Source organism: Rhipicephalus microplus, chromosome 3 (assembly GCF_043290135.1).
Source record: "Rhipicephalus microplus isolate Deutch F79 chromosome 3, USDA_Rmic, whole genome shotgun sequence".
Classification (NCBI taxonomy): domain Eukaryota; kingdom Metazoa; phylum Arthropoda; class Arachnida; order Ixodida; family Ixodidae; genus Rhipicephalus; species Rhipicephalus microplus.
Window position 1 is genome coordinate 207,952,941 of NC_134702.1, and position 26,836 is coordinate 207,979,776.

Genomic DNA, 26,836 nt, shown 5'->3' on the forward strand with positions numbered 1-26,836 from the left:
CTTGCGCGCAGGGCGGTGGCAGCTCGTGCTAGAAGAAGGGACCCCGACGTACGGGCACGCGAGGCGAAAACGTGCCGCGAAGCCGTGCGGCGGCGTCACGCAGACCCTGCAGTGCGACAACAGGAGGCCGATGCGACGCGGGATTGGCGTGCGGACCCAGCCATACGTGAAGCTGCACGGAAGCGGCTTGAAGTGGATCTTCAAAATTTATTGAATAAATATATACAGTGTTTGTCACATCTTCGATGATCTAGTGGGCGATAATTATGGATGGTTCACGGTTTAGCGATAAAACCCTCCAGCGCTTCGCCCAAATCAACATCATCGTTCACTACATGGACATGCGGTGCTTTTCTTTTCTTGTCTCTTCTCTCAGTTACGCCACACGCAGGACAAGGTTACACTAAAAGGATCTTCGCTTCTGAAACGCAGTCCTAGTGAGCGTCTTACGAGTTGATGTTCTCGCTGTCACGCCCAAGACAGAGCCTGGTGCCAATGGCTTAAGCCTTGCGATCGTCCAGGTACTCAACAGCAAACAGCGACTGCCATAGCTCGTTGGCGGTAGGGCCAGTGATGCGCCCGGGTTGTGCCCAGGCCTGGAGTGAAGTCGGGCGCCATCCCGGTAGAATTTTAGAAATGACCTGTTGCCTGGTTCCAGAGTACAGCAGGCAGTACCAGATAAGGTGCGCCAGGTCCTGTCGGGGGTCGCTCTGACTGCAGATGCCAATAGTTGGGGTGCCCAGGTCTCGATATCTGTGAAAACGCTGCACAAGGAAGAGGGTAAGGAGAGTTCCCATCTGTATCTGTCGCAACAATTTCTGTTGCCGCGCGTACCAGCGCTTGAAGGAAGTGGAGGTATATCCGAAGGGTTAGATACATCGAGAAGATAGTTCAACCGGTAGCGCTTTACTTGGGCTGTTGCTTCCATGGCATCGTGCCAATCACTGTGTTAAATTTTTTCTGGTGCGCTGCGCAATATGTGTTCGGGCGGTTTCGACAGCGTGGACAGTAGCCATGCGCGCACCAGTCGATGTGGCCACTCGTTTCATTCTTTATCCATGTGTCACAGAAGCCAATGCAAATCATGCACTTGTTCCCACAGACGACGCACGTAAAAACGTAGTTGTTAACGACGAGAGTGGTAGTGCGATAGAGCTTGCGAGCGCGAAATGCCTCTTGGGAGTCATAAATACTCTGTAGAAAATTTTCTTCTCACTTGGTAAGATCTGAGTGGCGTAATAAGCATGTTTGGCAAAATCAAGGATAGCATATAGTTCGTCCGTAGATGTATAAACAACGCTAAGCGCTATGTGCAGCTTGGTCTCTATTTCGGCGTCCTCTAGGTTGGTCCATGCCCTATATAGCGAACATCGGTGGCTATTCTTGTTGCCCGATGAATGCGTCCACGTACACTATTTAGCAGGGGCTATAGGGGTGGTTGGTATATACAGTTGTTATATACCTACCGCTCAAGAGGAAGGCATATAGCAACTGCAACTTGCCAGTACTTGCCTACGGAGCAGAAACTTGGAGCCTTACAAAGAGGGTTCAGCTTGAATTGAGGGTGACGCAGCGAGCAGTGGAAAGGAAAATAATAGGTGTACCCTTAGGAGATAAGGAGAGATCGGAGTGGATCAGGAAACCAACCGGGGTTAAGGATATAGTTGAAATCAAGAATGGCGAATGAACACTGACAAAGCATCTAGCACGTAGGCAGAATAAACGTTGGTCCTTAAGTGTCACAGACTGAATTCCCAGAGAAATCAAGCGGGTTACGGGGAGAGAAAAGGTTGGGTGGGCAGATGAGATTAAGAAGTTTGTCAGTATGAAGGGGCAGCAGCTAGTACAATACCGAGTCCACTAGCGGGACATGGCAGATGCCTTTGTCCTGCAGCGGACGTAGTCAGGCTGATGATGATGATCATGATGGTGATGATGATGATGGTGATGGTGATGATGATGATGATGGTGGTGGTGGTGGTGGTGGTGGTGGTGGTGGTGGTGGTGGTGGTGAGGGGGGGTTGCTACTGTGTATTTCCTGCGCGTATTTTTCGCGGCTTGGGGCGTGCGCCTGCTTCCTTGCCGAATGTTCCTTTCCCATCTTCTTGAGCAGAGGTTTGGGGTCTGCAATTTGTAAGTGGTACACTCAGCTGAACTTCTATTGGTTGCTCACGTGTGGGACTTAACGGCAACATGGGTAGTCTTTATTAGAGTATCAAAACACATACTAAGTGATGTATTACGCAAAATAAAAGAAAGCTATTTCATTGGTGTGAAAGGCCATCGTTGCCATTGGACAACAAAGCAGTTTGTGCGCAAAAAAAATGTCCCAGATAAAGCCAGAATTCTTACTTAGTGCATATGAAGCTCCCGCAAAATTCCAGTGTCATAGGCACCAACTGCATTTTTGTATGTGTTTGGCTTATTGCATGAAAAGGCAGGCTATTTTAAAATGTAGATTTCTAACAACTTGGCAGTAAAACAGCGCCGCAAACAAGAACAGACGAGACGAGAAGAAGGATTGACTGATATATGGAGTTTAACGTCCCAAAACCATAATATGATTATGAGAGACGCTGTAGTGGTGGGCTCCGGAAATTTCGACCACGTGGGGTTCTTTACGGTGCACCCAAATCTGAGTACACGGGCCTGACAACATTTCCGCCTCCATCGAAAATGCAGCCGCCGCAGCCGGGATTCGAACCCGCAACCTGCGCGTCAGCAGCCGAGTACCTTAGCCACTAGACCACCGCTGCGGGGCACGAGAAGAAGGAGACGTACATGAGTCGTACAGGTTACCACGTGATGCACTGCCCTATCTCGTGTAATTTAAGCTTCCTTCTTCTGTTTATTCAAGTGAAGGCAGCATTTATTATGTGCAAACACTAAATAACTTTGAATTGTTAGTCTGGCTTTTATTACGTGTCCTACTCGCACCGTCTGTTATTGTATCCGGTGCTGTTTTACTACACATACGAATTACCTAGCCCGAAATTGCCTCTTGATAACAACTTGGCTTTTAGACATGGCTACAGTACACTTAAGTACATTTAGGCACAGTACATTTTTTGTTCTCATAAATGCACTTCCATTGAAAAAAAATTATTGAAATTTTGCAAGCGTTCTTGCGAACCTTTTTTTATATCAAAACTTTACATAGACAAAATAGCTATACGCGGAGTTACCAGCAAACTCCATCACATGTATATCTGTGGGCAGATCTCGTTTCAGCGTAAAAAAAAGTTTTTAAAGTTGATGTTCATGTTTATTTGTTGTGTCTTATTCCAGAACGTTATGCAGCAAACACCAGATGCTCACTCTGAACTCTAATTTCACTGTCACGTAAATCGAGCTTTTCTTAAGCCCGGAAGTATCATTTTCATTGGCCCAGCCCTTTTCTGATGAATACGAATCAATATTTCTGGGCATATCTTAAAACGAAACGGAGTGTTTTTCAGTTGTGTGTGTGTGTGTGTGTGTTGTGTGTGTTGTGTGTGTGCGTGTGTGTGTGTGTGTGTGTGTGTGTTTGAGTGTGCGCACGTGTGTCTGTGTGTATGTGCGCTTGTGTCTGAGTGTGCGTGCGTTTCGCTGTGAGGTTGCACTAAGGATTTGTGCTAATGCACGGAGAAACGTACAATAAACGACCGCATTTGCTGTAAATCACCAGTTGTTGAGAATTGCGTAACGATGCCAACAGCAACATATATAACAACAACACCAGAAGCGATAATTAGATATGAAGCGCTGGTTTTCGCGAGGATGGTAGCCCTGGACACTGCTACAATAACTTATAAGCGGATGACACGTGACTATATTTGATGTTAAGTCGATGTGACGGCTCTACGTATGTAGTGTTATAAAATTGGAAAGCCCACAGCTGACGTTTCAGGAACATTGTGGTCTATTTGACCAGCAGTTCTCAGACCTGGCGTGCCTCTGTGGGAAAGCACTTGATATCCACGCTGAATGCTAGGGTTCTATTCCAGCTAGGACAATGACATTTATTGTTAGCGCTCACACGGTTAACGCTGCCTATGTCCTCTTTTTCTTAACAATAAAGCGTTCAAATTGCCTATGCGTGCTGTCACCGTTTCTGGTAGATATAAAATGTCATACACCTGTGGCACATACCCACTGTTTCTTAGGAATGTGTTTGACGACGTGCGCGAAGGGATTGTGAGTGACATCATGCATGTCATGACCAGTAAGTCGTATTTGCCAAAACATTTTACCCTCCCGTAGTACTTCTGGTGCTTCTCTAGTTAAGTGGGTGATCATGATAGCACCGACACGTAAGCGGATAGATAGATATTGGCGTCGTCTGGATTTTTATTACAGGGATAAGGATGGGGAGGTGGTAAGGAAGCGCTACATCGCGGTTGATGGAGGGGGAAGCGATCATGTAACATCCTCATGGCGCGTGCGGCCTGATGGTGTTAGATAGATAGATAGATAGATAGATAGATAGATAGATAGATAGATAGATAGATAGATAGATAGATAGATAGATAGATAGATAGATAGATAGATAGATAGATAGATAGATAGATAGATAGATAGATAGATAGATAGATAGATAGATAGATAGATAGATAGATAGATAGATAGATAGATAGATAGATAGATAGATAGATATGCTCAATGTCGCTGAAGTTCGCCAAAAAATGCTTCGCATTTAAGAGAGAAAACACGATGCTAGGTATGTAGGATCACACAAAACGAGACAAGCACCAGTTGAGTAGAGAGAATAGCTGATTGTGTTCAAGTCCGATTTTATTGCGAGGCATAATTGTTCCATGGTGAGATATCTCAGCACCCCATTTTGAGAATTACACTATTTATTTGTAATAGCAACTTCCCTTTTACGCATAGTATATATATATGAGGAACACCGCAGTGGAGGGTTTCGAAATTTTCTTACATGGGGCTCTTCAAAACGTACCTTAATTTAGGTACACGGGCCGCTACTACTTCGCCTCAATCAAAATGCAACCACGACGACCGGTGTGGCACCCGTGATTTTTCTGTCAGCGGCCGAGCACCATAGTCCCTGCACCACCGCAGGAGCTCTTCGATGGCTCGCGCAAAAGCGTTCATGGTATTTCCGTGTGGCCTGCGTTCTTTGGTGAGTTCTACGTTCCACCGAGTACAGGAGTTCACGGATGAAGTCGTTTGATGGGGCTTTGTCGGAGCGCCCTGGCAATTTACAGAGAGGTGAATAATTTTCTGTATTAATTTGTTGTCTTCCCCAACCTCACAGTTGTATTTCGCATAAACACAAACGTAACGATCTATTTTAAGCAGATATCTTCTGTTTGCATATCTTTGGATTGAGCAGGCAACCACGACTTACCAACGTGCTGTCTAGTTAATGAGGCCAGTTCCACTCACAACCCCTAAATCTGGAGATTCAGATGATTAAAATTTTCAATGCTGCGTTTAAGCATATGAACGCAGAATAAATCAAAATCGTTTCTTAATTTATAGGAGCCCTATTCCTACTGCGAGATTGGGAGCTTTTTTGACTTCATTGTCTTGATAACTAAATGTCCAGCAAACAAAGCAAAAGAGACCATCAGTGCACCAGCCATGACGAAGAAGAGGTCGTCGTAGAAGCCCCACATGTCCCGAAATAAGCCTGCAAAGAAAAGAAACAACAACCGTGAGCTTCACTTGTGGACCGAGTATAAACGTTTTTTAACCTAAGGGTTGAGCGTAATGTGTCAAGCGAATTTTCTTTTCGGGAACGTCATTGAACGCGTCAGCGAGGGTTTGCTATAACTTATAACGTATCATGTACGACAGTTAATATAGCATATAGTCACTACGATCGCAAGGTTGAAGATACTATATTACTTTTGCACATTTGGCATGTTTTGGCGACCATCGGCTATTCATTATATTATGATTTCTCAGTAATATGAAGTGCCTGCTTTCGATTCGGACCATCTCAATGTATTTAATATTCAGCTTATTAGTTTAGAACTTCATCCAGGTAGAATAAGGTCCTTAATATGCTTCGGCTTGCTTATAATTATGAATTTTAAAAACGTTTGTGCCTAGAAGTCTATGTAAATGACTGACTTTGGGCATTAAGGAGGTGAAATATTTATTTAGGCTTACTAGGTCAGTCAATGAGATATCTTCTGTCCTGCTTTTCTGACTGTGCCACTAATATGTTCATTGCTCCTTGAATTTGAGTGGTTACCAAAGCTTCCGCTGGCATCAGTGTTCGGATAATAATTACCGCGCCTTTCGTGTCTATTCACAAAGGCAAAGTAATGAATCTGAGTGAAAGACGTCAGTGACATGTTTGTGCAGTCGTAACCCGCTCACTTCGAAAAAAATATCATAAAATATACAGGGTGTGCTAGCTGCCAAAGACTAAGACGGTGAAGAATTACAGCATCCCAATTATTGCGAAAGCTGAGTAGTTGCGTAGCACAGACACCCCAGCGATTGCAGTTCGTAGAGATCAGGCTGCTGCGTTTACCGAAGTGTCGATGACGGCAGTGTTTGAGGTTGTAATGTATGCAAGATTTCCTCGGTATGAATAAAATGTTGTGAGGTAGATTTTCAAAGTTCTTGTGCGACATATGCGCTCATTTTTACTGCGTTTTATGAACTGCCCATTTGTTACGGCAGTTGAGATACGTGTCCCCTGCAGTGTGTTTCTTCAGATTGCGGTTGTTTCCCCCATCAGATGTATAGCGACGCAGTACCGGCCCAGATTGGGGGGGGGGGGGGACGACATCCACTAACTTGGCGAGGTTGTGGCACCCTCTCTCACTGCACGGGAATCAGTCTAACGTTTTGCCCCGCCGCGGTGGTCTAGTGGCTAAGGTACTCGGCTGCTGACCCGCAGGTCGCGGGTTTGAATGCCGGCTGCGGCGGCTGCATTTCTGATGGAGGCGGAAATGTTGGCACGTGTGCTCAGATTTGGGTGCACGTTAAAGAACCCCAGGTTGTCGAAATTTCCGGAGCCCTCCACTACGGCGTCTCTCATAATTATATGATGGTTTTGGGACGTTATACCCCACAAATCAATCATTGATCAATCAGTCCAACGTTTTCAGACGTTTTGGAGATTTTGGGTTCTATAAAGTGTTGGTTGTTTCTGTGATTGGTATTATTTTAGACCTTTTTTCGTTTATTTTAACCTGGTTTTGAGCATTGCCAGTCTTGTTGCCTGTATTGAGCGCTTTACTGCGATTGTGATCACGCCGCATGTGATGTATGGATGGATGGCAAGACAAGCCTATGAAGGGATCCGCACCTAAAAGAGAATAGCAAAGGAAACCTATCATATACACAACAGCTGCAACAGTGATTGTAAACGTGCCTATGGGAGATATCTGAGCGGGAGATACATATCAGCCAAAAAGGGAGGACGTCAGGACCGCACATTAGATAATTTTAGTTTAGCGTTAGTGGGATAGCGAGAGTTACAGGAATGGTGATACTGTGCCACAAGCGTTCATTGCAGACAGCAAGTTTAAATATAGCGGTGTAGTGAATTCATGACCGAGCTGTGACTGCAGCGTGACCTACCAGACGATGAATGCTTGAAAAAATTAAAATAAAAAACTGAAAATGCTCGCTTGTATCTCTGCATGCGACTTTTCATATATTAGTAAAGGTAAATAAAGAAAATGCGCACCAGAAGCGAAACCCTATATGCTGCTGATCTATTTATACTGACATTCTTGTTAGGACTAGGGCCGTTCAAATTAGAAAATGTTCTCACAAACTCCAATTACTTATGAAAATTTGGTGGCTGAATCTGCAAGCGAATTCCTTTAACACCGTCCTTGAAAATCCTTCAAAAGCAACGCCAACTTAGTTCGATGCGGCCGTGAACCCATATAATATTTACGTGTCCTACGTAAACCACCCAAGCGCGGTTGCGCTAAATCTGACAAAATAGTGTTTCTAATATAAATGCTACGGTTTGTCTAGTGCATGGCTCATGCGTATTTTGTTCCCGCTAATCCACTAAGTTCGTTAAACTATTACTGCTTATTTGTGACTGACTCATCACTGACTAACAACTGGAGATTTAAGATCACATCAGCGCACCGCGCCTGACCATCCTTTGGGACCCTAGGTGTCAGTGGCGTAAGCCCACGCCAGGGAAGCTGAATACGGCGACCTCCGGATGTGAGGTCGCTGTCACGCGAACCAACAAACGCCCTCCACTGCTGCCTTACAACGAAACGTTAAAGCCTGTTTCTGAAACCGCCAACAGAACGTCCACTGCCATTACCGTTTCAGTCGACTGTTATCCGGCGACTGCGCTTGTCGACACGGGATCTGATTATTTAGTGATGAGTGCTTCATTGGCCACCCGTCTACACAAGGTGCAGACAGCGTGGTACGGCCCTCAACTAATCACCGCTGGGGGACACCTCGTATACCCTATGAAAAGGTGCACCGCCGGGCTGGAGATTTCTGCGTCGGCTTTTGTGGCGTCATTCATTGTACTGCCCAACTGTTCTCGGCCGATCATTTGGGCATGGGTATTCTGCAAATATATGGAGCGATAATTAATCTGCGTGATTTTTTTGTCAGTTTCGCCAGCTGTGTTTCCCCAGGTTTCAAGATCAATAACGAACATCGTGGCGTGGCCTTACGCGTAGTCGATGATTGTGTCAGGATGCCATCTCGCAGCAGTATCTTCGTGCTTGTTGAGTGTTTACTGGGACAGTCAGTTACGAACATCGCCGGAGGTAACCTCACGTTATTGCTTGATCGGGAAATTGTCATTGATTGAAGTTTCGTTCAACTCCGAAATGACCAGACTGCGTTTTTAGTTATGAACTTCAGTGGCGAATACAGGCATTTAGCGAAACGTACACCCATACCTTACTATACGTACTACGAAACGTACAACCGTAGGGATTGGACGAGATGGACGCCTTCCCTCTGATTACGACCATGTCGACTGAGAACAGCTGTGAAATTTACGTGACCAGTCGCCTCAACGTTAATCACCAGTTAGAACAGCCTAAGAGGGCAAGGCTCCTCAGTCTCCTCTCATCATTTAGTGACTGTTTAGCCACAACGTCGAGAGGCTGGCAGACCCCTCTAATGAAGGACAGAATCATCACTGAGCCCAACTTCCGACTCATGCGCCAACATGCTTACCGCGAATCGCAGAAAGAGCAAGATGTCATCCGTCATCAGGTGAAACAAATGCTCGACGACGACGTAATTCAACCATTGACGAGTCCTTGGGCGTCACCAGCTGTTCTGGTTAAAAAACATAATTCACTACGATTCTGCGTAGACTACTGCAAACTGAACAAGATAACAAAAAATTGTATATCCTCTTCTACGCATCGACGACTCCTTTGATCGCCTGCGACACGCCTGTTACTTCTCCTCCATTGATCTCCGTAGCAGATATTAGCAGATTCAAGTAGATGAACGGGACCAAGAAAAAACAGCGTTTATAACACCTGACGGTCTCTATGAAGTTGGAGTTCTCCCTTTTGGCTTGTGCTTCACTCTAACCATATTTTAACAATTTATGGGCACAGTTCTATCTGACTTCAAGTGGCACTCGTGCTTAGTGTGCTTAGACGACACAGTCGTCTTCTCTGCGACTTTTGAACAGCACATTGAGCCGCTTGAGGCGGCTCTTCTGGCTATTCGCACCGCCGACCTGTCTTTGAAACCGGGAAAGTGTTCTTTTGGATATGAGGAACTCAAATTTTCTGGCCATAATCTCAGCAGCAGTGGTGTTCACCCAAACCCTGAGAAGTAGAAGGCTATAGCAGTTGCTTTACTCTCGATACCAAAGACAAAGCTTGGTGTACGCCGCTTTCTGAGCCTTTGTGCTTAATACCGCCGCTTTGTGCCAAGTTTTGTTGAAGATCACTGACCCTCTACAAACACTCGTCGAAGACGACGTCGCTTTCGTCTGTGGTCCCAAAGAAACCGACGCTTTTCGCGACCTTAAGCAACGCCTACAAACGCCGCCGATCCTTGGTCACTTCGACACCAAAGCAGCACAGAAGTCCTCACTGACGCGAGTAACCTTGGCCTCGAAGCTATTCTCGTGCAATATCAAGATGGCGTGGAACGCGTCATTACCTACGCTAGCCGCACGTTGTCATCTGTGGAGAAGAACAACTCGACGACTGAAAAGAGTGTCTGGCGGTTGTATGGATCATAACGAAATTCAGGCTCTACTTGTACGGACGCCCTTTCCGAATCGTCAGTGACCACCAATCTCTTTGCTGGCTAGCCAATCTTAAAGATCCTTCGGGCCGTCTTGCAAAATGGAGCCTTCGGTTACAAGAATTCGATGTAACGGCGGTTTGCAAGTATCGCCGGGAACACACCGACGCTGACTGTCTTTCCCGCGCACCCGTCGATATCGCTGCAGAAGGAAAGAATGAAGACTACTGTTCTCGCATCCATAACTGTGGCTGAGCGGTAACGCAAAGACTTGAAACTGCAATCACAGATCGAATACCTGGAGGGACGTAGCCCAGAATCCCCGCGTCAGTTTGCACGTGACTTTGTCATCTTTCTGTCTACGCCAGGACATCCTCTACAAGCGCAACTTTCATCCAACAAAAACTGTTTATTTTCTCGTCGTTTCTACTGCTCTCCGCGATGGTATTTTGCGTGCTTGTCATGACGAGCCTTCGTTAGGACATCTTGGCTCTGCGCGAACTCTAGCGTGGATTAAGGGCAAATACTACTGGCGGAAACTTACGAAAGCCGCCCGGCAGTACGTCAAGACATGCACATTATGCCAGTGCTGCAAAAAGTCAACGACGAAACCAGCCGGTCTGTTTCAGCTTTTACGACCCCCTAACGCACCTTTTGAAAAGGTCAGGATGGATTTACTTGGCCCATTTTCTAAGTCTACGGCTGGTAACCACTGGATTGTGGCAGCCACCGACCACTTGACCAGATACTGCGAAACACAAGCCGCCCAGCGAGCAACTGCTTCCGACGTGACTAACTTGTTTATCAAGAACATCGTTCTCGGCCACGGTGCTCCCGCTGTCGTTATCACAGGTCGTGGTACTGCTTTTATGGCGCAGTTGTTCCAAAAGATCCTGTTGCTGAGCGGAACGATGCACCGAACAGCAACTGCGTATCACCCACAGACTAACGGGTTAACCGAACACCTCTTTATAAAACGATTGCAGGTATGCTTTCAACATATGTCACCAAGGATAGAGAAAACCACCAGCTTCGCTCATTTTCATCTAGTTTACGGCCGCGGCGTCACCGCAATGCTTGACATCATGCTGCAACCAACTGTGCCGGACATGGATACCCCGGATGCATATGTCTTTGTTCAGCGTGCCGAAGACGCCCGGCACCATGCGCGCTTTCGCATTTTATCGCGGCAAAATCAAGATGCTCACCGGTACAACATCCACCACAGAGTAGAACCACCGCAGATATACGAACCAGCTGACCTGGTCTGGGTTTCAACAAGGGCGCTCAAAGAAATTATGTCGGTACTTCGGACCCTACCGAGTTCTTCATCACCTCGGGGAATTCAACTATGAAGTTGCCCCAGCAGACACATGCACCGTTCTCGCAGACCACGCTAATCAGAAGTGGTTTCCGTTTCCAGGATCAAGCCCTACTATTTGCATTGACTTCAAGTTACGAACTTTGTGATGTGGCACTTCCCTTCAAAGCAATTGTACACTTTTTTCTCGCTTCTTTTTTTTCAACTCGCCCTTTTTCTTCTGTTTTCCAGAGCCGCGTCAGTTATGCGATCCTTCTTTTCTTTTCTTTTCTTGGGGGAGAGGGTAGTGCCACGCTGTGTCGATGGCAGAAGAAGAGAGCGAAGAAGTTGGTGGCTGCTGTGGCGGAGTAAACAGTCGTTCACTTCAAGTTCCTGTCTATCCTTTTTTCTCGCGACAATATAGATGAAGTCTTTGATCCTACATCTATAAAATCCGACGAGCTGTACCAAAGATCAGACTTCAACGACGAAGGTTGCTTTCGAAGCTTCAGTTCTCATGTGAACGCTATTTCGTTTTCTGGGCACAGTTTTCCCCTATAAAGTGCTTCACCTTTGCCTGCTTAATTAGTATTTCACTGCGGCACAAGCACCCGAGAACACAATGCAATGCGCTTCCTCCCCATAACAATATTGTTACGATGAAATGAATTTGTTTACAAGGTGAAAATTCAGAAATGCGTAGCAAAGCGCAAGAGACAAGAAGGTCATCTCCACATCGGCTCACTGCTCGCGCGCCCTTCTACCTCCTCGTCTTCGCTTCGGTGAACCCCTACAGCATGACAATTTTATTCACAATAATAACACAGGTTTGATTAGTCTTGGGGTTTCACGTCCCAAAACCAAGTTATGCTTGTGAGAGACGCCGTAGAGCAGTACTCCAGAAAAATCACAACATATCCACGAGGTGAATGATGAAGAGTGGGGCGAAGCAGGCGGATGGATGAATGGACGCATGGACAGGAGCCCAGACGCACGGACGGACGCACGGAAGCACAGATGGACGCTTCGCCCACTCATCATAATTCACTACGTGTATATGCTGTGACACCGTTTGAAACCTTGAAACTGGCTACCACTATGACGACGAAGACACGGTATGTCTGTCTGCACGTCCGTCCATCCGTCGATCTAGTGAACACTACATTACCATCATCTCGCATCTTTTCATGATATATTTCTCATGTACAAGTACCACCATCTAGCGGACATTCTAAAGTATGAAAGAGAAGTGGCTAGTACAACGACGGCACGGGACATACTACCCATGGCGTAGGAAGCTTCGGCCCTAGAACTTTTATCACCTGGGATTCTTTAACGTGCACCTACATCTAAGTAGACTGGCGTCGTGCATTTTCGCCTGCATCGTGAAGGTGGCCGCCGAAGCCGGTATGCGATGCTGTGACCTCCGGGTCATTAAATTTTTGCATTTACGAGTGCGATATAGCTTTTCTTATTCAAGTTCTTAATTCAAGGCTTTTTTATTATGGAGAGGTCTCAATATGCAGTGTCCGACGTCTCAAAGGCAGTGCGGACACGCTGGTGTCTTTCAAGCTTGCATGGCTTCATATGTTCGTCTGTCTCTTCCAAGCTGCGTACCCTGTACATCTGCAGTCTAATTATAAGTGATTTCCATAATCAAATGCACATTGACAAGATATCGTCGTTGCGCCGGTGCACTACTGGCACATTCGAACTGCAACACTTACGCGTGCATCTGCGTCCCTCATAATCATATCGAGGCTTCGGCAAGCAAAACCATGACATGCATGTATTTTAAATCGACGGTTTTAGATCGTATAGTAATCTCACCATTTGGCCGTTAAGCAACTTCTTAAAGCAGGAGAAGTGAGCGCATTATTTCCTTCCGGGCGTTTATCGTCTTTGCGGCACCATTCATGACACGAGCAGTGTGCTCACGTGACCTCAATACCTAATGAGCTCTCGACTGGTCAATATACGAACGATATTTGTTGTGAATTGATTCGTACCTTGAAGTGCGAATCGATTGAAGTGCGCTCTCTCGCATGACTATCATGCTCGATAAACTGATTGCACTTCAATTTTTTTTGCATTTGTTACTGCGCAAGCTGAAATAACAGCATGATGTCGAAATCCTGACTGGCTCAACACTTTGTGTTGACTTTCTGCGTGTTTTCTGATTTCATTGGTTTGTGGAGTTTAACGTCCCATACCATGATATCATTATGAGAGACGCCGTAGTGGAGGGCTTCAAAAGTTTTGACCCCCTGGGGTTCTTTAACTTGAACCCAAATCTGAGGAAACGGGCCTACAACATGTCCGCCTCTATTGTAAATACAGCCGCCGCATCCGGAATTCGATCCCGTGACCTGCGAGTCAGCAGCCGAGTACCTTAACCACTAGATCACAACGGTGGGGCTTTGTGTTTTCTGAAAAAAAACAAGTGGCGAGAAAGTGTTAGCGCTTGTAGGAATCGCAGTGAAGGTGAGAAGTTACTGTAGTCTCTTTCAACTAGGTGATCCGAAAACGGTCAGGAAGGAAGATGGAAGGAAGGAAGGAAGATGTCAGATGTAAGATGGAAAGTTACATTGAAAAAATCCGCAAACGGGGGTTGTGTTCTCGAGCCGCCGTTTTGAAGTGTCAACGTGCCTACTTCAAGGCTAGAGCTGGTCTTGAAGAAGACGAGTCCACTCGTCGAAACGGGGCCTCCAGCACACAACCCCTGTTTACGGATACTTCCACCTTTGACCTCGGTGTGGTTTAAGGGTCTCTCAAGGGGTCATATGGTAGACAGGGTTATAAATAGCTTCAAAACATTTCCTACATGAGGGTTGGCCACCTCCGGCATGCAGGGCAGTATTGCCCGTTTTCCGCCATGACATTAGAGGCAGGCTTTTCCTACCCATGCCACTTCCTAGCCGAAGGCTGACGTGGCAGTATTGGCTTCAAACAGTGTGTATTTTGTAACTTGTATTTGCAAAGTGGAACTTTCTGCCATGCATGCGGAAACAACGCGTGATACCTATTTGTTTCTTCTCATTTCTTCTTGTTTTTTTTTAATTTGTTGTTTTAGGGGCGAAGCTCCTTAGGGCGTGGGCTGTGCGTCCCCTGTAGCCTGTATGTAGCCACCTCTAGTTTAGTTCTTGCAGTGTTCACTAGATGGCGGTACCGTCCCCTGTATGTAACCACCTCTAGTTTAGTTCTTGCAGTGTTCACTAGATGGCGGTACCGTCTCCTGTATGTAGCCACGTCTCGTTTAGTTCTTGTAGTGTTTACTAGATGGTGGTACTTGTAGCTGATGATGAAACGATGCAAGATGTTATAAACTAGAAAGCGGTACTTGTAGTTGATGAAAGACGCGAGATCTTATAAAATAGGAATGATGTCACATATGGCGCGTGTCATTGGTTGAAGGCAATCGTTCGATTTAGTGCGGCGACGTACGCTAGGGGGAGCGATGTAATAAAATCGAGTGGGCAAAATGTACAGATGATTCATGGTTTACCAGGTTTACCTCCGGAGCTTCGCCCACTCATCATCATTCACTTCGTGGATATGGCGAAATTTTTGTCAATTCGCGCAGCCCCTGCTACGCTGGCTTCATGCAACTCAACCCTACACCTCAAAATATTGGCCACCGCTGCCCTAGATTAACATCATTTTTGCAAAAAAATATATCCTATGCAAAACTACAATACTCTTTCATGTCATCATTTCCAGTGTAGTTTCTTTCTTCGTTCCAACGTCCTTAAAAAGCTTTTGTTTTGAGTAATAACACGAGTACAACCGAATGTCATGTGTTTGCTTTTCAGCCTGTCGTGTACCTACCTCGTTCAGTACTAATTTGGGAGAAGAAAGACGTTTTGCCGTGAGCGTTCTCGGAGAACGTTTACGCAAAATCTACTGATGCATCGAGAACTCGGTTAGTGTCAGAGAAGTGCAATTATTTCAGCTTCCTTACCTGCACCACCTTAATATAGTTTTCCGGCTTAGCAAGTCGACAGATGCGAACGGCGCTAGAGAAGCAAAGCTTATGAAAAGGTATGGAGCTTAACTCGGCTAAGTCCAGTTTGCTACCCTACACGTGGGAGAGGATAATGAGAGAGTACAAGAAATAAAAAGAGAGGAGGAGATGGGCATTGCACGCCACATACACACCACATTCTCAAAATGTGTTCAACTGCAACAGACATCTGTACCTTGCAGCAGGGGCATAGGCAGAAATTTTTTTGGGAAGGGGGAAACATTTTCAACCTGATGCAGGGGCCCGACAGGGATGTTGGTCGAGCTCTATTTTGTGCGCTGGAAGGGTTGGGGCACAGGCCCAGTGCCATACCCTGGTTACGCCGCTGCCACATTTTTAGCGGCTTGAGGTGTACACACCCTCCTAAAAACATTTTAGCAAAGCTCATACGCTTTTAAGGTCGGCGAAATGATATTTACCTATTAGGGTGGGTGTCGTGAACGACCCTACTGCCGCAGCGGCAGACATGAAGCCTAGAGCGATAGGCAGGTTGTCTTCTCCAGCTGCAGTAGACAAACTTTCCGAGAGGCCAACATTGATATAACCGCAAGGTAGACCCAAGGCCAGCGCGATGATCCAAAAGTCTATCTTCTTTGTTAGAAGCGTTAGGCTAGCGGCGAGCACCGAGGCTACGAGGTATGAGCTGGCCAAAAGCACAGGAGTTGAGAGTACGTTGCAGTCACTAAGGAGTGGGATGACAAGCCTACACAAAGCGTCTGTCACCGAGAAAAAATTGAGTACATGGAATGCGTCACCTTGGTCCACTCCGCTATCTACACAATAGTCTACGATCACTGTAAGGTATGTATCCAGGAAAAAGCAGTAAGCCCAGAAAGAATACGCGATCATATAAAATTGAGGTGTTCTGGCCACATGTGCAGCGCTTTTACAAATAGTCGTCCATCTTGACAACCATGAGCCTGTTTCGATTGAACTTCGCCTCTGAAAGTCATTTAGTTTCACGGGATCGACTTCCGCGCTTTTTCTGAACGGAATCAGTGCTGGAAGTGAAGACGTCATTATGTCATGAAGCTGTCCAAGGCTTTTTTGACTAAGCGTATTTGTCTTGCATGGCCATGTCCCAAATTGCGGATCGCTTGACCTTGGGCGAGAACTTGAGATTCCAAATGCAGTATTGCTGTTAATACCGTCTTTTATTATCCTGCTCGTTTCCGTTCCTCCCACGCCAGGGATCCTAAAGGATTTGCTGCTCCTCAGAATAGAACTGCGGCGTAAGTGGTCGTCTGAATTGCTTCGCGAGAGACTTTCCACACTTTGGCAAATTGTGGGTGGGGAGCCGTCTTTGTCGGTGTGATGCGCTCTTGACGATGGCGATAATTTGGACTTTGTCGTTGATACATTGGTCTCCGACTGTCGCCACGTTTCTTCTGTGGAACGGCGAAGGCCAGTGCGAAGCAGGAGTCCGAGTACAGGAATGTTAAGCATGTATGCTCCCGTGAGCAGGAGTGTGCCGCGTAGTCCGTGCTCCTCGAGAGTGTAGTTGAATATTGCGGGAAATATGAATGACGCCGCAGGAGCCCCTGTCATCACGACACCCAGTGCGAGTCCTCGCCATGACGAGAAGTAGTCCGCGAGACCGACCACGCTGCAATTGAAGATTATTCCTTGTCCAGTACCTGCAAAAGACAAGAACTTGCCATAAGAACTACTGCACCGTCTGCTTGCTGCAGGATGTAGAAGAATGAGGGAATATCACTTCATTGTGAGCGATCTGTAGTTATGCATGACAGCGCATTATTTCCACAATAACGTGTTTATCATTTCTGGCCGTGGTTTTTTTTTACTTTTTTAGTCAATTCGCGCAATATGTGCACCACGTGCTCCTGTTTGACCTCTGTGAAGCAGCCCATTGAAGAGTGAGGTGGCCAGGTTTTCTTCAATCTACTCAATGCGGCTTTTTATACCTGGTAATCCCCGCAACTTTCTTCTGAGTAAACTCGAATGTAAGTCATGCATGAGTTCGCATGTTTTCGGAAAGTACCACTAATCTAGAATGTTAGAAGCAAAGAGAGAGAGAGAGAGAGAGAAAGATGTGAATAATTCCTTTTCTAAGTATGACGACGCGTGAATTTGCATCATGACAATGGTACTCTCCTGCTTGTAACAGCACATTCCACAATTTTTGTACAATTTGCATTAAATGATATTCACGTTCTGTACGCATGACCTGTTTTGATTTGCTTGGTGCCGGAAGCTACGTATGCATAGAAACATACTCGATTCTACGGAGACGAGGAGACGCAAGGGGGGTACGAGCCCCCCTCCGATCCCCACCGAACAAAGTTTGCGGATTGTAAGGCTTCCTTTTTCCCCTTTTGATATTACTTATTGCCGGCTACATGCTGGGAAATGAAGAACTGAGGCACAACTTTCTTTCCACATAGAAATCAGGTAATCCTGTCATTACATTTGCCCTACAATTCTGCTGTGGGCAATGTCCACCGCGTTTACGTCCTCGGCGGTGCAAGCTGCGGGGGCTACCTGTGCGACACTTTCACGTTCGCGCTGCAGCATTTCGGAGGAGGCTGCCGCTGAACAGAGGCTTTATAACGCTACAGCATTCTGCCATGCTTTCATGTTGCTTTGCGTGGCTTGAAATTGACATAATCGGAGACGCAAATATGGGCGAAAACCAGAAACATTTTATTAACCAATCAAACTCTCTTCTCGTTTGAGGAAAATCAGTTTTATTTCATCGAATGTGAGTAGCGACGCGGCTGCTTAATATAGTTGCTGTGAGTTGATGAGTGGGCAGACGTGCTGACTGTGTCGGTTTGGCCGAGTCAGAAGAGCTAAAAAAAAGGAAGGGGGGGGCTTTGCGTTTTAGTGTCTAATTTATTTGCTTTTCTTTCCTTGTTATAAGGTAGCAATCGCAACGTCTTGTAACAAGGGGATAAAGGGCACATTTTGAAGCAGCTTTTCGCGCAGCTTGATCTGCTGGATCAGGAGTATGATCAGGTTCCACGGTTTTCAGGACTACGAATTTTTAGAATGGTGACATGCGAATACTTGCCTCTGCTAATAATAATGCTTATTTAAGTCTCAACAAGGATGAGTTGACTGACTTGCATGCGTGCACAAACAGCTCAACATCGTTAGGCTACAACTAAACAAATTTGATGCATACGCTCACGCATCCATTTCGCCAGCTGCTACAAGTAGCCTCTACCATTGTGCTTGGCGGGCCTTCTTGTCTAATGATCAGAATTAGTCACTCTGCAGCTATTTTAAGTACGTTTATGCATTGTTCAGCATAGCAACGCGCTTTTTAGTCTCTGCGTGCAATCTTCACTCTACCGCCGAGTCGTCGGAGATTTGCGACGTCGTGAAACAAGCAGGTGACTTTATGGCACGCCCAATTTTTCTGAGAATAGCGACGGACGAATGACCTACACTATGCCATATTTAAATTCAAACAACACGGCTCATGCACACAGAAGCTGCTGTGTGCATGACGCAGAAAGTTTGAGCAATCATAACAACTAACGACCTAAATGGAAGGAAAACTATGTGGGCTAGTTGAACATCATAATCGTCCACACTTCTTCAGCGAGAAACATGAGACTGCATTACTTGTATAGCATATTCACCCGCGAACACTGTCCAAATAAATACAAGCCACACTAGTGCATATTTTGTGCAAAGAAATAACGAGGCAAAGGATCATGATGAAACGGTGTGCTGTCAATCGCAAGAGGGCAACAAAGGTTACCTGATGTATATATTCCTAGTCATTCACTACCTACGTGAAAGCCTTCTGGATGTGATTTTCATTTAAAGAAAGCTGTTCAAACTGCATTCGAAGAAACCAAATTCTACCAATTATCCAGTTCAATGAACAAATTTTCATTTACCGGCAGTTACCCTTATAGGGTTAAAGGCTGCGATCAACTCGAATAAAAGAAGTTTTGATGGCTCTATTTACGAAGTTTTTTTTTGCAGAAACGATTGAGCCAATACAACTATTCAGGTAATTTTTTTTTACGCAAATGGTTTTTTTTTTGCTGGTGCGTGCTGTAACTCAACACAATTAAAATGGCCAAGGCATGGTCACCCAACAATTTTCGTTTTTCAGGAAAAACTAGAGGCAGGCGGTCTATAGGTCGTAAAAGAACATTTTGGGCAAAAACAAGCCTGATGAGTGGCCGGGTGTAAACACCGCCCATCGCAGGCGACTGCCATTTTTCTATGGCGCGTGTGTCATCATGACGTGAAAGCAGTGCAGCCATCGCCTTCTGCTGAATTTCCAGCCGTTTCAAACTGTTTCATTTCAATTCAAAGCTGAAGTAAGCAAAAAACATCTCAATTTGAAGCACTCGCTGACATGAACCAATATCATTTGCCGTAATACAGCTGCTCGCTCAGCCAACACCTTGTAACGTCATGGTTCGAGAGTGCATCAGTGTAGCCCGACTCACAGGCCAATGGCGTACTTATAATAATAATGAATTCTAAGTCGAGTGCTTTTGTCAAATGAGCTGAAACGTTGCTACCTTATTTGTGAATGTGAAACGATTAACCAACTTAACACGCAATATGATCAAACTTTGGGTACCATAGTTCTTTTAAATGATTGAGCCAAACTATTCATGGCATTACTTTTTATTTTGATGAGGTTGCTCGGCACAGTCGACCGCTATTTTTCACATGAAATGCCTTTCAGTGGCGACGGCTTGTTGCTTCTGAATATACTCCCACAGTAACGCAGCAATCGCTTTCTTAATTTATTTGTCTAGGCGACATATGACACTGACGAACTTGCCGTGCTTGGTGGCACGTTGACTGCCCTCATTCTCCCTGTGTTTGAATATTGGGAGCCTTTTGTAGCCTCACGCAGTCACGTATGTGTATACCACATCTCTATAGCCCGGAAATGGGAGAAATTCATGCTCGGGCATCAATACTTCCCGGTCTTTATAAACGTTTCAACTTGTTCTCTGAACCATTGTTTAAATATTTACGCGTGGTCCTTTAAACAACATTTTTTCACTTTTTTGCATTTGCTCTCAATTACTACGCGGGGGATGGTGCTATAAAAGGGTATCAAAACGGCGTAAATGTCGTAAATTTATTTTTTATAAAGCTGAGCCTTCGACCAGAAAATGTTTTCAAAAATATGATTGACAGACATGAGAACACTTGAAGAATATCAGACAGTAATAAACCTCGATGTTGCGCCAAACGCTCTTATTACACTGCGTGAACATCCGTATTTCGCATTTACTAGGCTTCGAGTCAACCCCTCAATGATATCTTCCTTCTGATCACTATAAAAATGGCTCCTTGGACGCCACCACACATCAAACAGGCAACTAAGTTGCTGAAGCGTTGTTGTCTATAGGCTTTGACAGAGCATCTCTGACTGAGGCAGATGGCACTAAGATACTATACATACTCTGAGTCAAGTGATTGAGCTTGACAACCCTGCCGCATCCGTTCTTTCATACAAGGGCTTGTACCTATTATCATCACTGAAACACTGTTGTTAGATGTTTTATTGGCTTGCCATCAAGAAGTCCATGTGTGAACGACGAGAGTTCATGCGGCATCGAACTGATCAGAATGGGAAATCGATATTGAGATTGAACTTTTGTTTTCAGTAGCACCAGATGCGGCTGATATATTGGCCTTCCCGCGATGGCCCACGTGCTCGTGAAAGACGGATGAATCGGAAAATGTCGTTCATGACTGAACTGATAAGCTGTTTATTCCTGCATACGGCACAAGGCAAAAAATAATGCGACTTGTTTGAACCCGAAAGTACGCTGGCAACCGGTCTTTATACTTGTTCACACCCACTCTATTTTGTTCTATTGCTGCATTTCTAAAGCGAAGCTATCTTGCTATATAAATTATCTGGTACCTATTATGCTCTGTATATTACCTATCGTCTATCAAAGAGAATGGCAGCTGCGGTAGCTCAACTGGCAGAGAATTTCACGCGTTATCGGCCGGTTTTCGGTTTGGTCCTTGCAAGCGGCTAGTGGTATTTTCGTCTATGGCAATTTGGTTACAATTTCATGATATTTACAATATTACAGTTGGACCTGTATTTTCCTCTAAATGCGCATATATATTCTTTCTTTTCATTACGCTGTACATAAAAAAAGGAAATGAACCCTGACCGATTCCCTTCCAACATTTTTTCCGTGAAAGATGATTTTTTTCGAAACGCTTAGAGAAAGATTGACTACAGAAATAATCCACTTGACAAATAGAATGCCAGTATGTGGGACAATTGCTGCTTTTTCATTCTCTTCTTACTTCATTAAAAGCATTATGATTGAATATTGTGCTCAGGCAACTATGAAGAACTTCCGGACCTAACACGTGGCGTGAAAGCGAAGTGGGCGCTTTATATATGGATCTGCCACCTAGAGTTTTCGCCAAGCAGTAATGACAGTAGCAGGACCACGGCAGATTTCTAAAACATACTCATAATGTAATATCGGGAGACACTATTAGTTCAACGCCTTCAGTTAATGTTCTGGAATCTTTGGAAGTAACAGCGCAAAGTCAGAGACCAGATATTAAGGCAGTGTAAATTCGCAATGAAACACATAGGTGGGGAGTTCACCAATGCAATGTTTGCAAAACATCCATCGAAAATAGTTGTCAATGTCACTAAATGAGGGAGCAGTCGTTAAATTCTTGCATTATTCAAATACACAGCTGAAACTATGAATATGTAAAAGAAATGTGATAAATACCACGCAGCATGCGACGCAACAAGAAATGACATATTAAATGTCATAAGAAATAGGAAGACAGCACAGTTAAATAGAGCACAAAAATTCGCCAGATGCCATGTCTTGCCAAAGTTTCATTTATTCAAAATGTTCAACTAGTAACCACCATGATAGATCCTCCTCTTTGAGCCAAAAATTACGATTTCTATGGACGTCAAGAACGATGCCAAACCCCATCATCACTTTAAGACGCCCCCTAAGACGTCGTCGTGCCGCCATGTATTGCCCAAAATTTATGACGTCATCATGACGTTACATAACATGACATCAAAAGATCACGCGATCGCATGCCATCGCCACTTGGTCAAACTTGCGCCGACAACGGAGGCAGTTTGAAACAAGCTCGGCTGCAGAATTTTCGCAATGTCTACAATCGTCGAGGCCGCACTGGACCACGTTAGCTGCAGAAAGCAATTAGAATGGGCGGGGTACGATTGATACACCGTTTGAAAAAAGTAGAGCGAATTGGATCGCGCCTTTGAATCGTCTTCGGGGAATGCATTGAAGCCCCTGGAAGTTTGTTTGTTTTAGTTATCATTACATGGTGTTCTGATTGCCTGCTTAAGGGATACAGTTGTGACCTCGTAGACGTGGGGCTACACTTGGACTTGCACATTAACAGCAACATATACAAAGAAATATTGGGCGTTAATAGAGGCCGGCTACCTTTTATGCGGGCGCCAAACACGATAGTAATGATGTTAGTCTAGTCACAGACGTGTGCTTCGTCACCCGCAATGCGCTGCACTTACGCACGCGCTCTGACGATCACACACGGAAACAACCCTCTTTCCTCTTTATGCGAGAGTTCACAGGGCGCTACGGAACGTCATAATCTAGAGGTCACCTCAGTCGATTACTGCGACGCAATGGTAGTGGAGCCTAGACGCGCGGAAAAGCTGTTCCTGCTTCCTGCGCTGGTCCCTGGATGGGCAAAGAAGGCACCTCCTGTTGCCCGGAGCTTCGCTGGATCATTTCTGACGCAGGCGCTGATCGGAGGTCTCCGAGGCCTGCGTCTAATCACATCAAGGACCCGTGTGGTACCACTAAAGGTGCTGTGTCTGATTGATTGATTTGTGGGGTTTAACGTCCCAAAACCACCATATGATTATGAGAGACGCCGTAGTGGAGTGCTCCGGAAATTTCGACCACCTGGGGTTCTTTAACGTGCACCCAAATCTGAGCCCACGGGCCTACAACATTTCCGCCTCCATCGGAAATGCAGCCGCCGCAGCCGGGAATCGAGCCCGCGACCTGCGGGTCAGCAGCCGAGTACCTTAGCCACTAGACCACTGCGGCGGTGCAAAGGTGCTGTGTCTAGTTTGTTGTAGGCTTCAGTCAGCCAAATATCAGGCGTCGACTTCTTCAGTAGACTGCGAGGTCATAGGTTGTCTGCATGAACATACCACTCTTCGCTTCCCGTATGGACCAAACAGATGGAAATACTGACGCGCCCGAGCACGATTGCTTCCAGCCAATTTTTCTGACCCGGCCTTGAGCCATTCACAAAAAGAAGCTATCTTTCCACGAATTCTCGCCATTTTCCTCGGGTTTCCTTTGCCGTATCATTCCTCCTGTCTAACGTCTCTCACATTCGTTGTTCAAGTTCGGCGTGTAGAAGGCTTAGCCATGTCCGAGGCTTCCGCGACATAAAAACAGCAGGGCTGGTGTTTCCCCTTTTGTTCCAGTTGGCGCATTCCTGCACGTGAAGATGAATTGACCAATACGATGGTGGAGTGACTACGGTTCACCAGTTTGTTTTTCCTCTAAAACTTGTTTTGCGAGGTGTCACTTTAATGTTTGCACACAACGCTCAGTAGTGGCATTCAAGGCAGGTTGGTAGGGAGGCGGCTTTGTATGGCGAATTCCATTTCGTTTCAAGAAGATCTCAAAGCAGGCCGAAGTAAACTGGGGACTATTGTCCGTTACTATTTCTTCAAGAAAACTGTAGACAGCAAGCAATGAACAGCTTTTTTACCATCTTTTCAGTGTTACTTGTGTTCATAGCAAAAGCTTTCGGGTGCTTCGAATGAGCGTCCACCAACACAAACCACTATTGATCCCGATAGGCAAAGTAGAAATGCACTCGCTGCCACCTGCGTACAGGCTATCCGCAAGATAACAGTGGTACTCTTGATGCTGAATTTTGTGTCATTGACGAGTGAAGCAGGCAGTCAGCGTTTTATCGATGCCTTGAGTTAAGCCAGGCCACCATACGTGGCTTTGTTGCAGCCGTTCATTTCCATTTAGCTTTCTTGCTTACGAGGTGGTACAGTGCCTCTGTTTTGACTTGTTTGGAACAAACTTGCCATAAACATTTACCAGCCCGAGGATCAATCGGAGCCTTTGCCTGTTTTCAGGTGTTGGTGCTTCCTTAGTTGCCTGCTTCTTCTGGTCACTGATCTCTCCAAAACTTGCACTTTTCTCTCTGTGGTTTGATTCTTCGATCATTTATAATTTGATATGTGGTGTGTAACGTCCCAAAACCACTATATGATTATGAGTGGAGCCGTAGTCTACAGCTCAAAAAATTTAGACCACCTGAAGTTCTTTAGCGAGCATCCAAATCTGAGCACACGGGCCTACAGCATTATCGCCTCCATGGAAAATGCAGCCGCCGAAGCCGGGATTCGATCCCGCGACCTGTGGGTCAGCAGTCGAGTACTTTAATCACTATGCACACCATGGCGGAGTTATTCCTCGATCTTTGAACCTTGCTACTAGGCATTTCACTTTCTTGTAACATTCTTGCAGTGTTTGCCCTGCTATAAAGACGTTATCGAGATAGCATGACACTATCCAAACCCTTGAGCACTTCATCCATAATTGCTTAAAAATTGCTGGGGCACTGGTAATTCTGTACAATAGTCACGTGAGCTCGAACAGTCCCATGTAGTATTAGTTACTGACAAGCTGTAGGGAGATCCAATACTGTGAAGTATTTACATCCATGCAAGGTTACGAAGATGTCTTTCATTACGGGTAGCGGGTAATGGTCAGTCCGCAGCCGAGGATTCACCGTCCCCTTGGACCTCGCCAATCAGTCTTGAAACTACAGCAGTGGCGTTGACCAATCGCTCAGCTGAATAAGAACTAGCACTCCGCTTTCCACTAAGGACTATAACTTTTGCGCAACAGCATCTCGCAAGGCGAAATCGACTGTACGGGCCTTGCAGAAAGTTGGTACCATACCCTGTTTCAAGACCAGCTTTAACGGATTGTCACTTAATAATACCAGTGCTGGCTCACACACTTCAGAAAACTTTTCTATTAGTGTAGCCAATTTATTTAGACTTCTACCACGCACTTTCATTCAGTCTAGTTTTCACGCCTCCAGCCAATCTTGACCCACCTGCAACGTTTCGAATTTTTGTGTTGTTCGTACCACCACATTAGGTAGGTTCACTTTCTGGCTGCGATGCTAAACCAACACTTCACACTGACCTAAAATATTTTAGATGAACACCGTCATAAGTTTCCCACCGCCCGCAAGCCCAAGGTGCGTCGAACCAGAGGCAAGTCAGGCCAGTAATTTTTATAATCACCGCTTGTCACGACAGAAACAGACTCCTCAAAATCAATTTGCATTTTGTACATTTTTCCCGGTCACTTTAACGGTCGCCATGCAGCTATGAGTTCTATTCTCACAAAAAAAACATGTTATGAACCAGAACGTCACTTTCATCGCGAGCTTCCGTAGGTTCGGGGCTGTCTTTCACATTCTGTATTGCCCTTGACGTTTGGCAACACCTACTCAGATGACCCAACTGGTGAGAAGCACGGCACCAGTACTTCCGAAATGGGCAATCGCTGGTGGCCTGGTTTTGTCCGCATCGGAAACAGTCTTCTGCACTGTGTTCCGGGCTTACGCATGCATTCTTTGCCGCTGTTTTTTTTTCTCCATAGGCATTTAAATCAGACTTTTCGCCTGGAAAATGCCGCTTTACCACGTTTTCTGTATCCCTGGCAGCCTAGATGACTTTTATTTCTGTGCAGGCCAGATCAATACTCTTCGCAACTTCACACGCGTCGACAAATGAGAGCTTACTCCTTTTCAATAATTCTGCTTGTGTCACCTGATGTCTTAATCAAACAACAAAACTGTCCCGGGAAGCCACAGCTGAAAAATCATCGAATTCGCAAGACGTGACCAGATTTTTTAGTTTCATCACAAATGCTTCCTCGGGCTTATTTTTTTGTACTCTGTGGTTACACCGGAACCGTTCCATGACAACCATCTCGGAACCTTAACGATTTCTGGATAATTGCTGTTATCCCATTTTTCTGGGTGAAGCAGGTTCTTCAGCGTTTGATATGCTTTCTTTACAATGGCCATTACAAAACAAGAAGCGTTCAGCTCAGCGCTCACCTCTGCAGCTCGTAGGTAGTGTTCAAAGCGCTCGACGTACGTCTCGGCCTTCGTCTTCGTCTTCGACGAATGGTTCGAACCACCTTTGTTGAACGACGCCGCCGTCTTCCACCCCAAAGATCTGTAGGACTCCCAATATAGGTAGCTCAGTTCGACGGCAATCCCATCATTGTCGCCACTATTGTGAC

The 26,836-nt window shown here is 45.6% G+C and overlaps 1 protein-coding gene across 1 annotated transcript in view; it reads right to left on the minus strand.

Annotated features, from left to right (window-relative positions):
• Positions 1-500: 500 nt before the first annotated feature.
• LOC142761773 (monocarboxylate transporter 1-like) overlaps positions 501-26,836 on the minus strand; it is a 57,234-nt gene continuing 30,898 nt past the window's right edge. Inside the window, exons 3-4 of the mRNA XM_075888213.1 lie at positions 16,612-17,146; positions 501-753 (exon numbers count right to left, since the gene is read on the minus strand). Coding sequence (XP_075744328.1) covers positions 501-753; positions 16,612-17,146 — 788 coding nt within the window. The remainder of the gene's footprint in view (positions 754-16,611; positions 17,147-26,836) is intronic.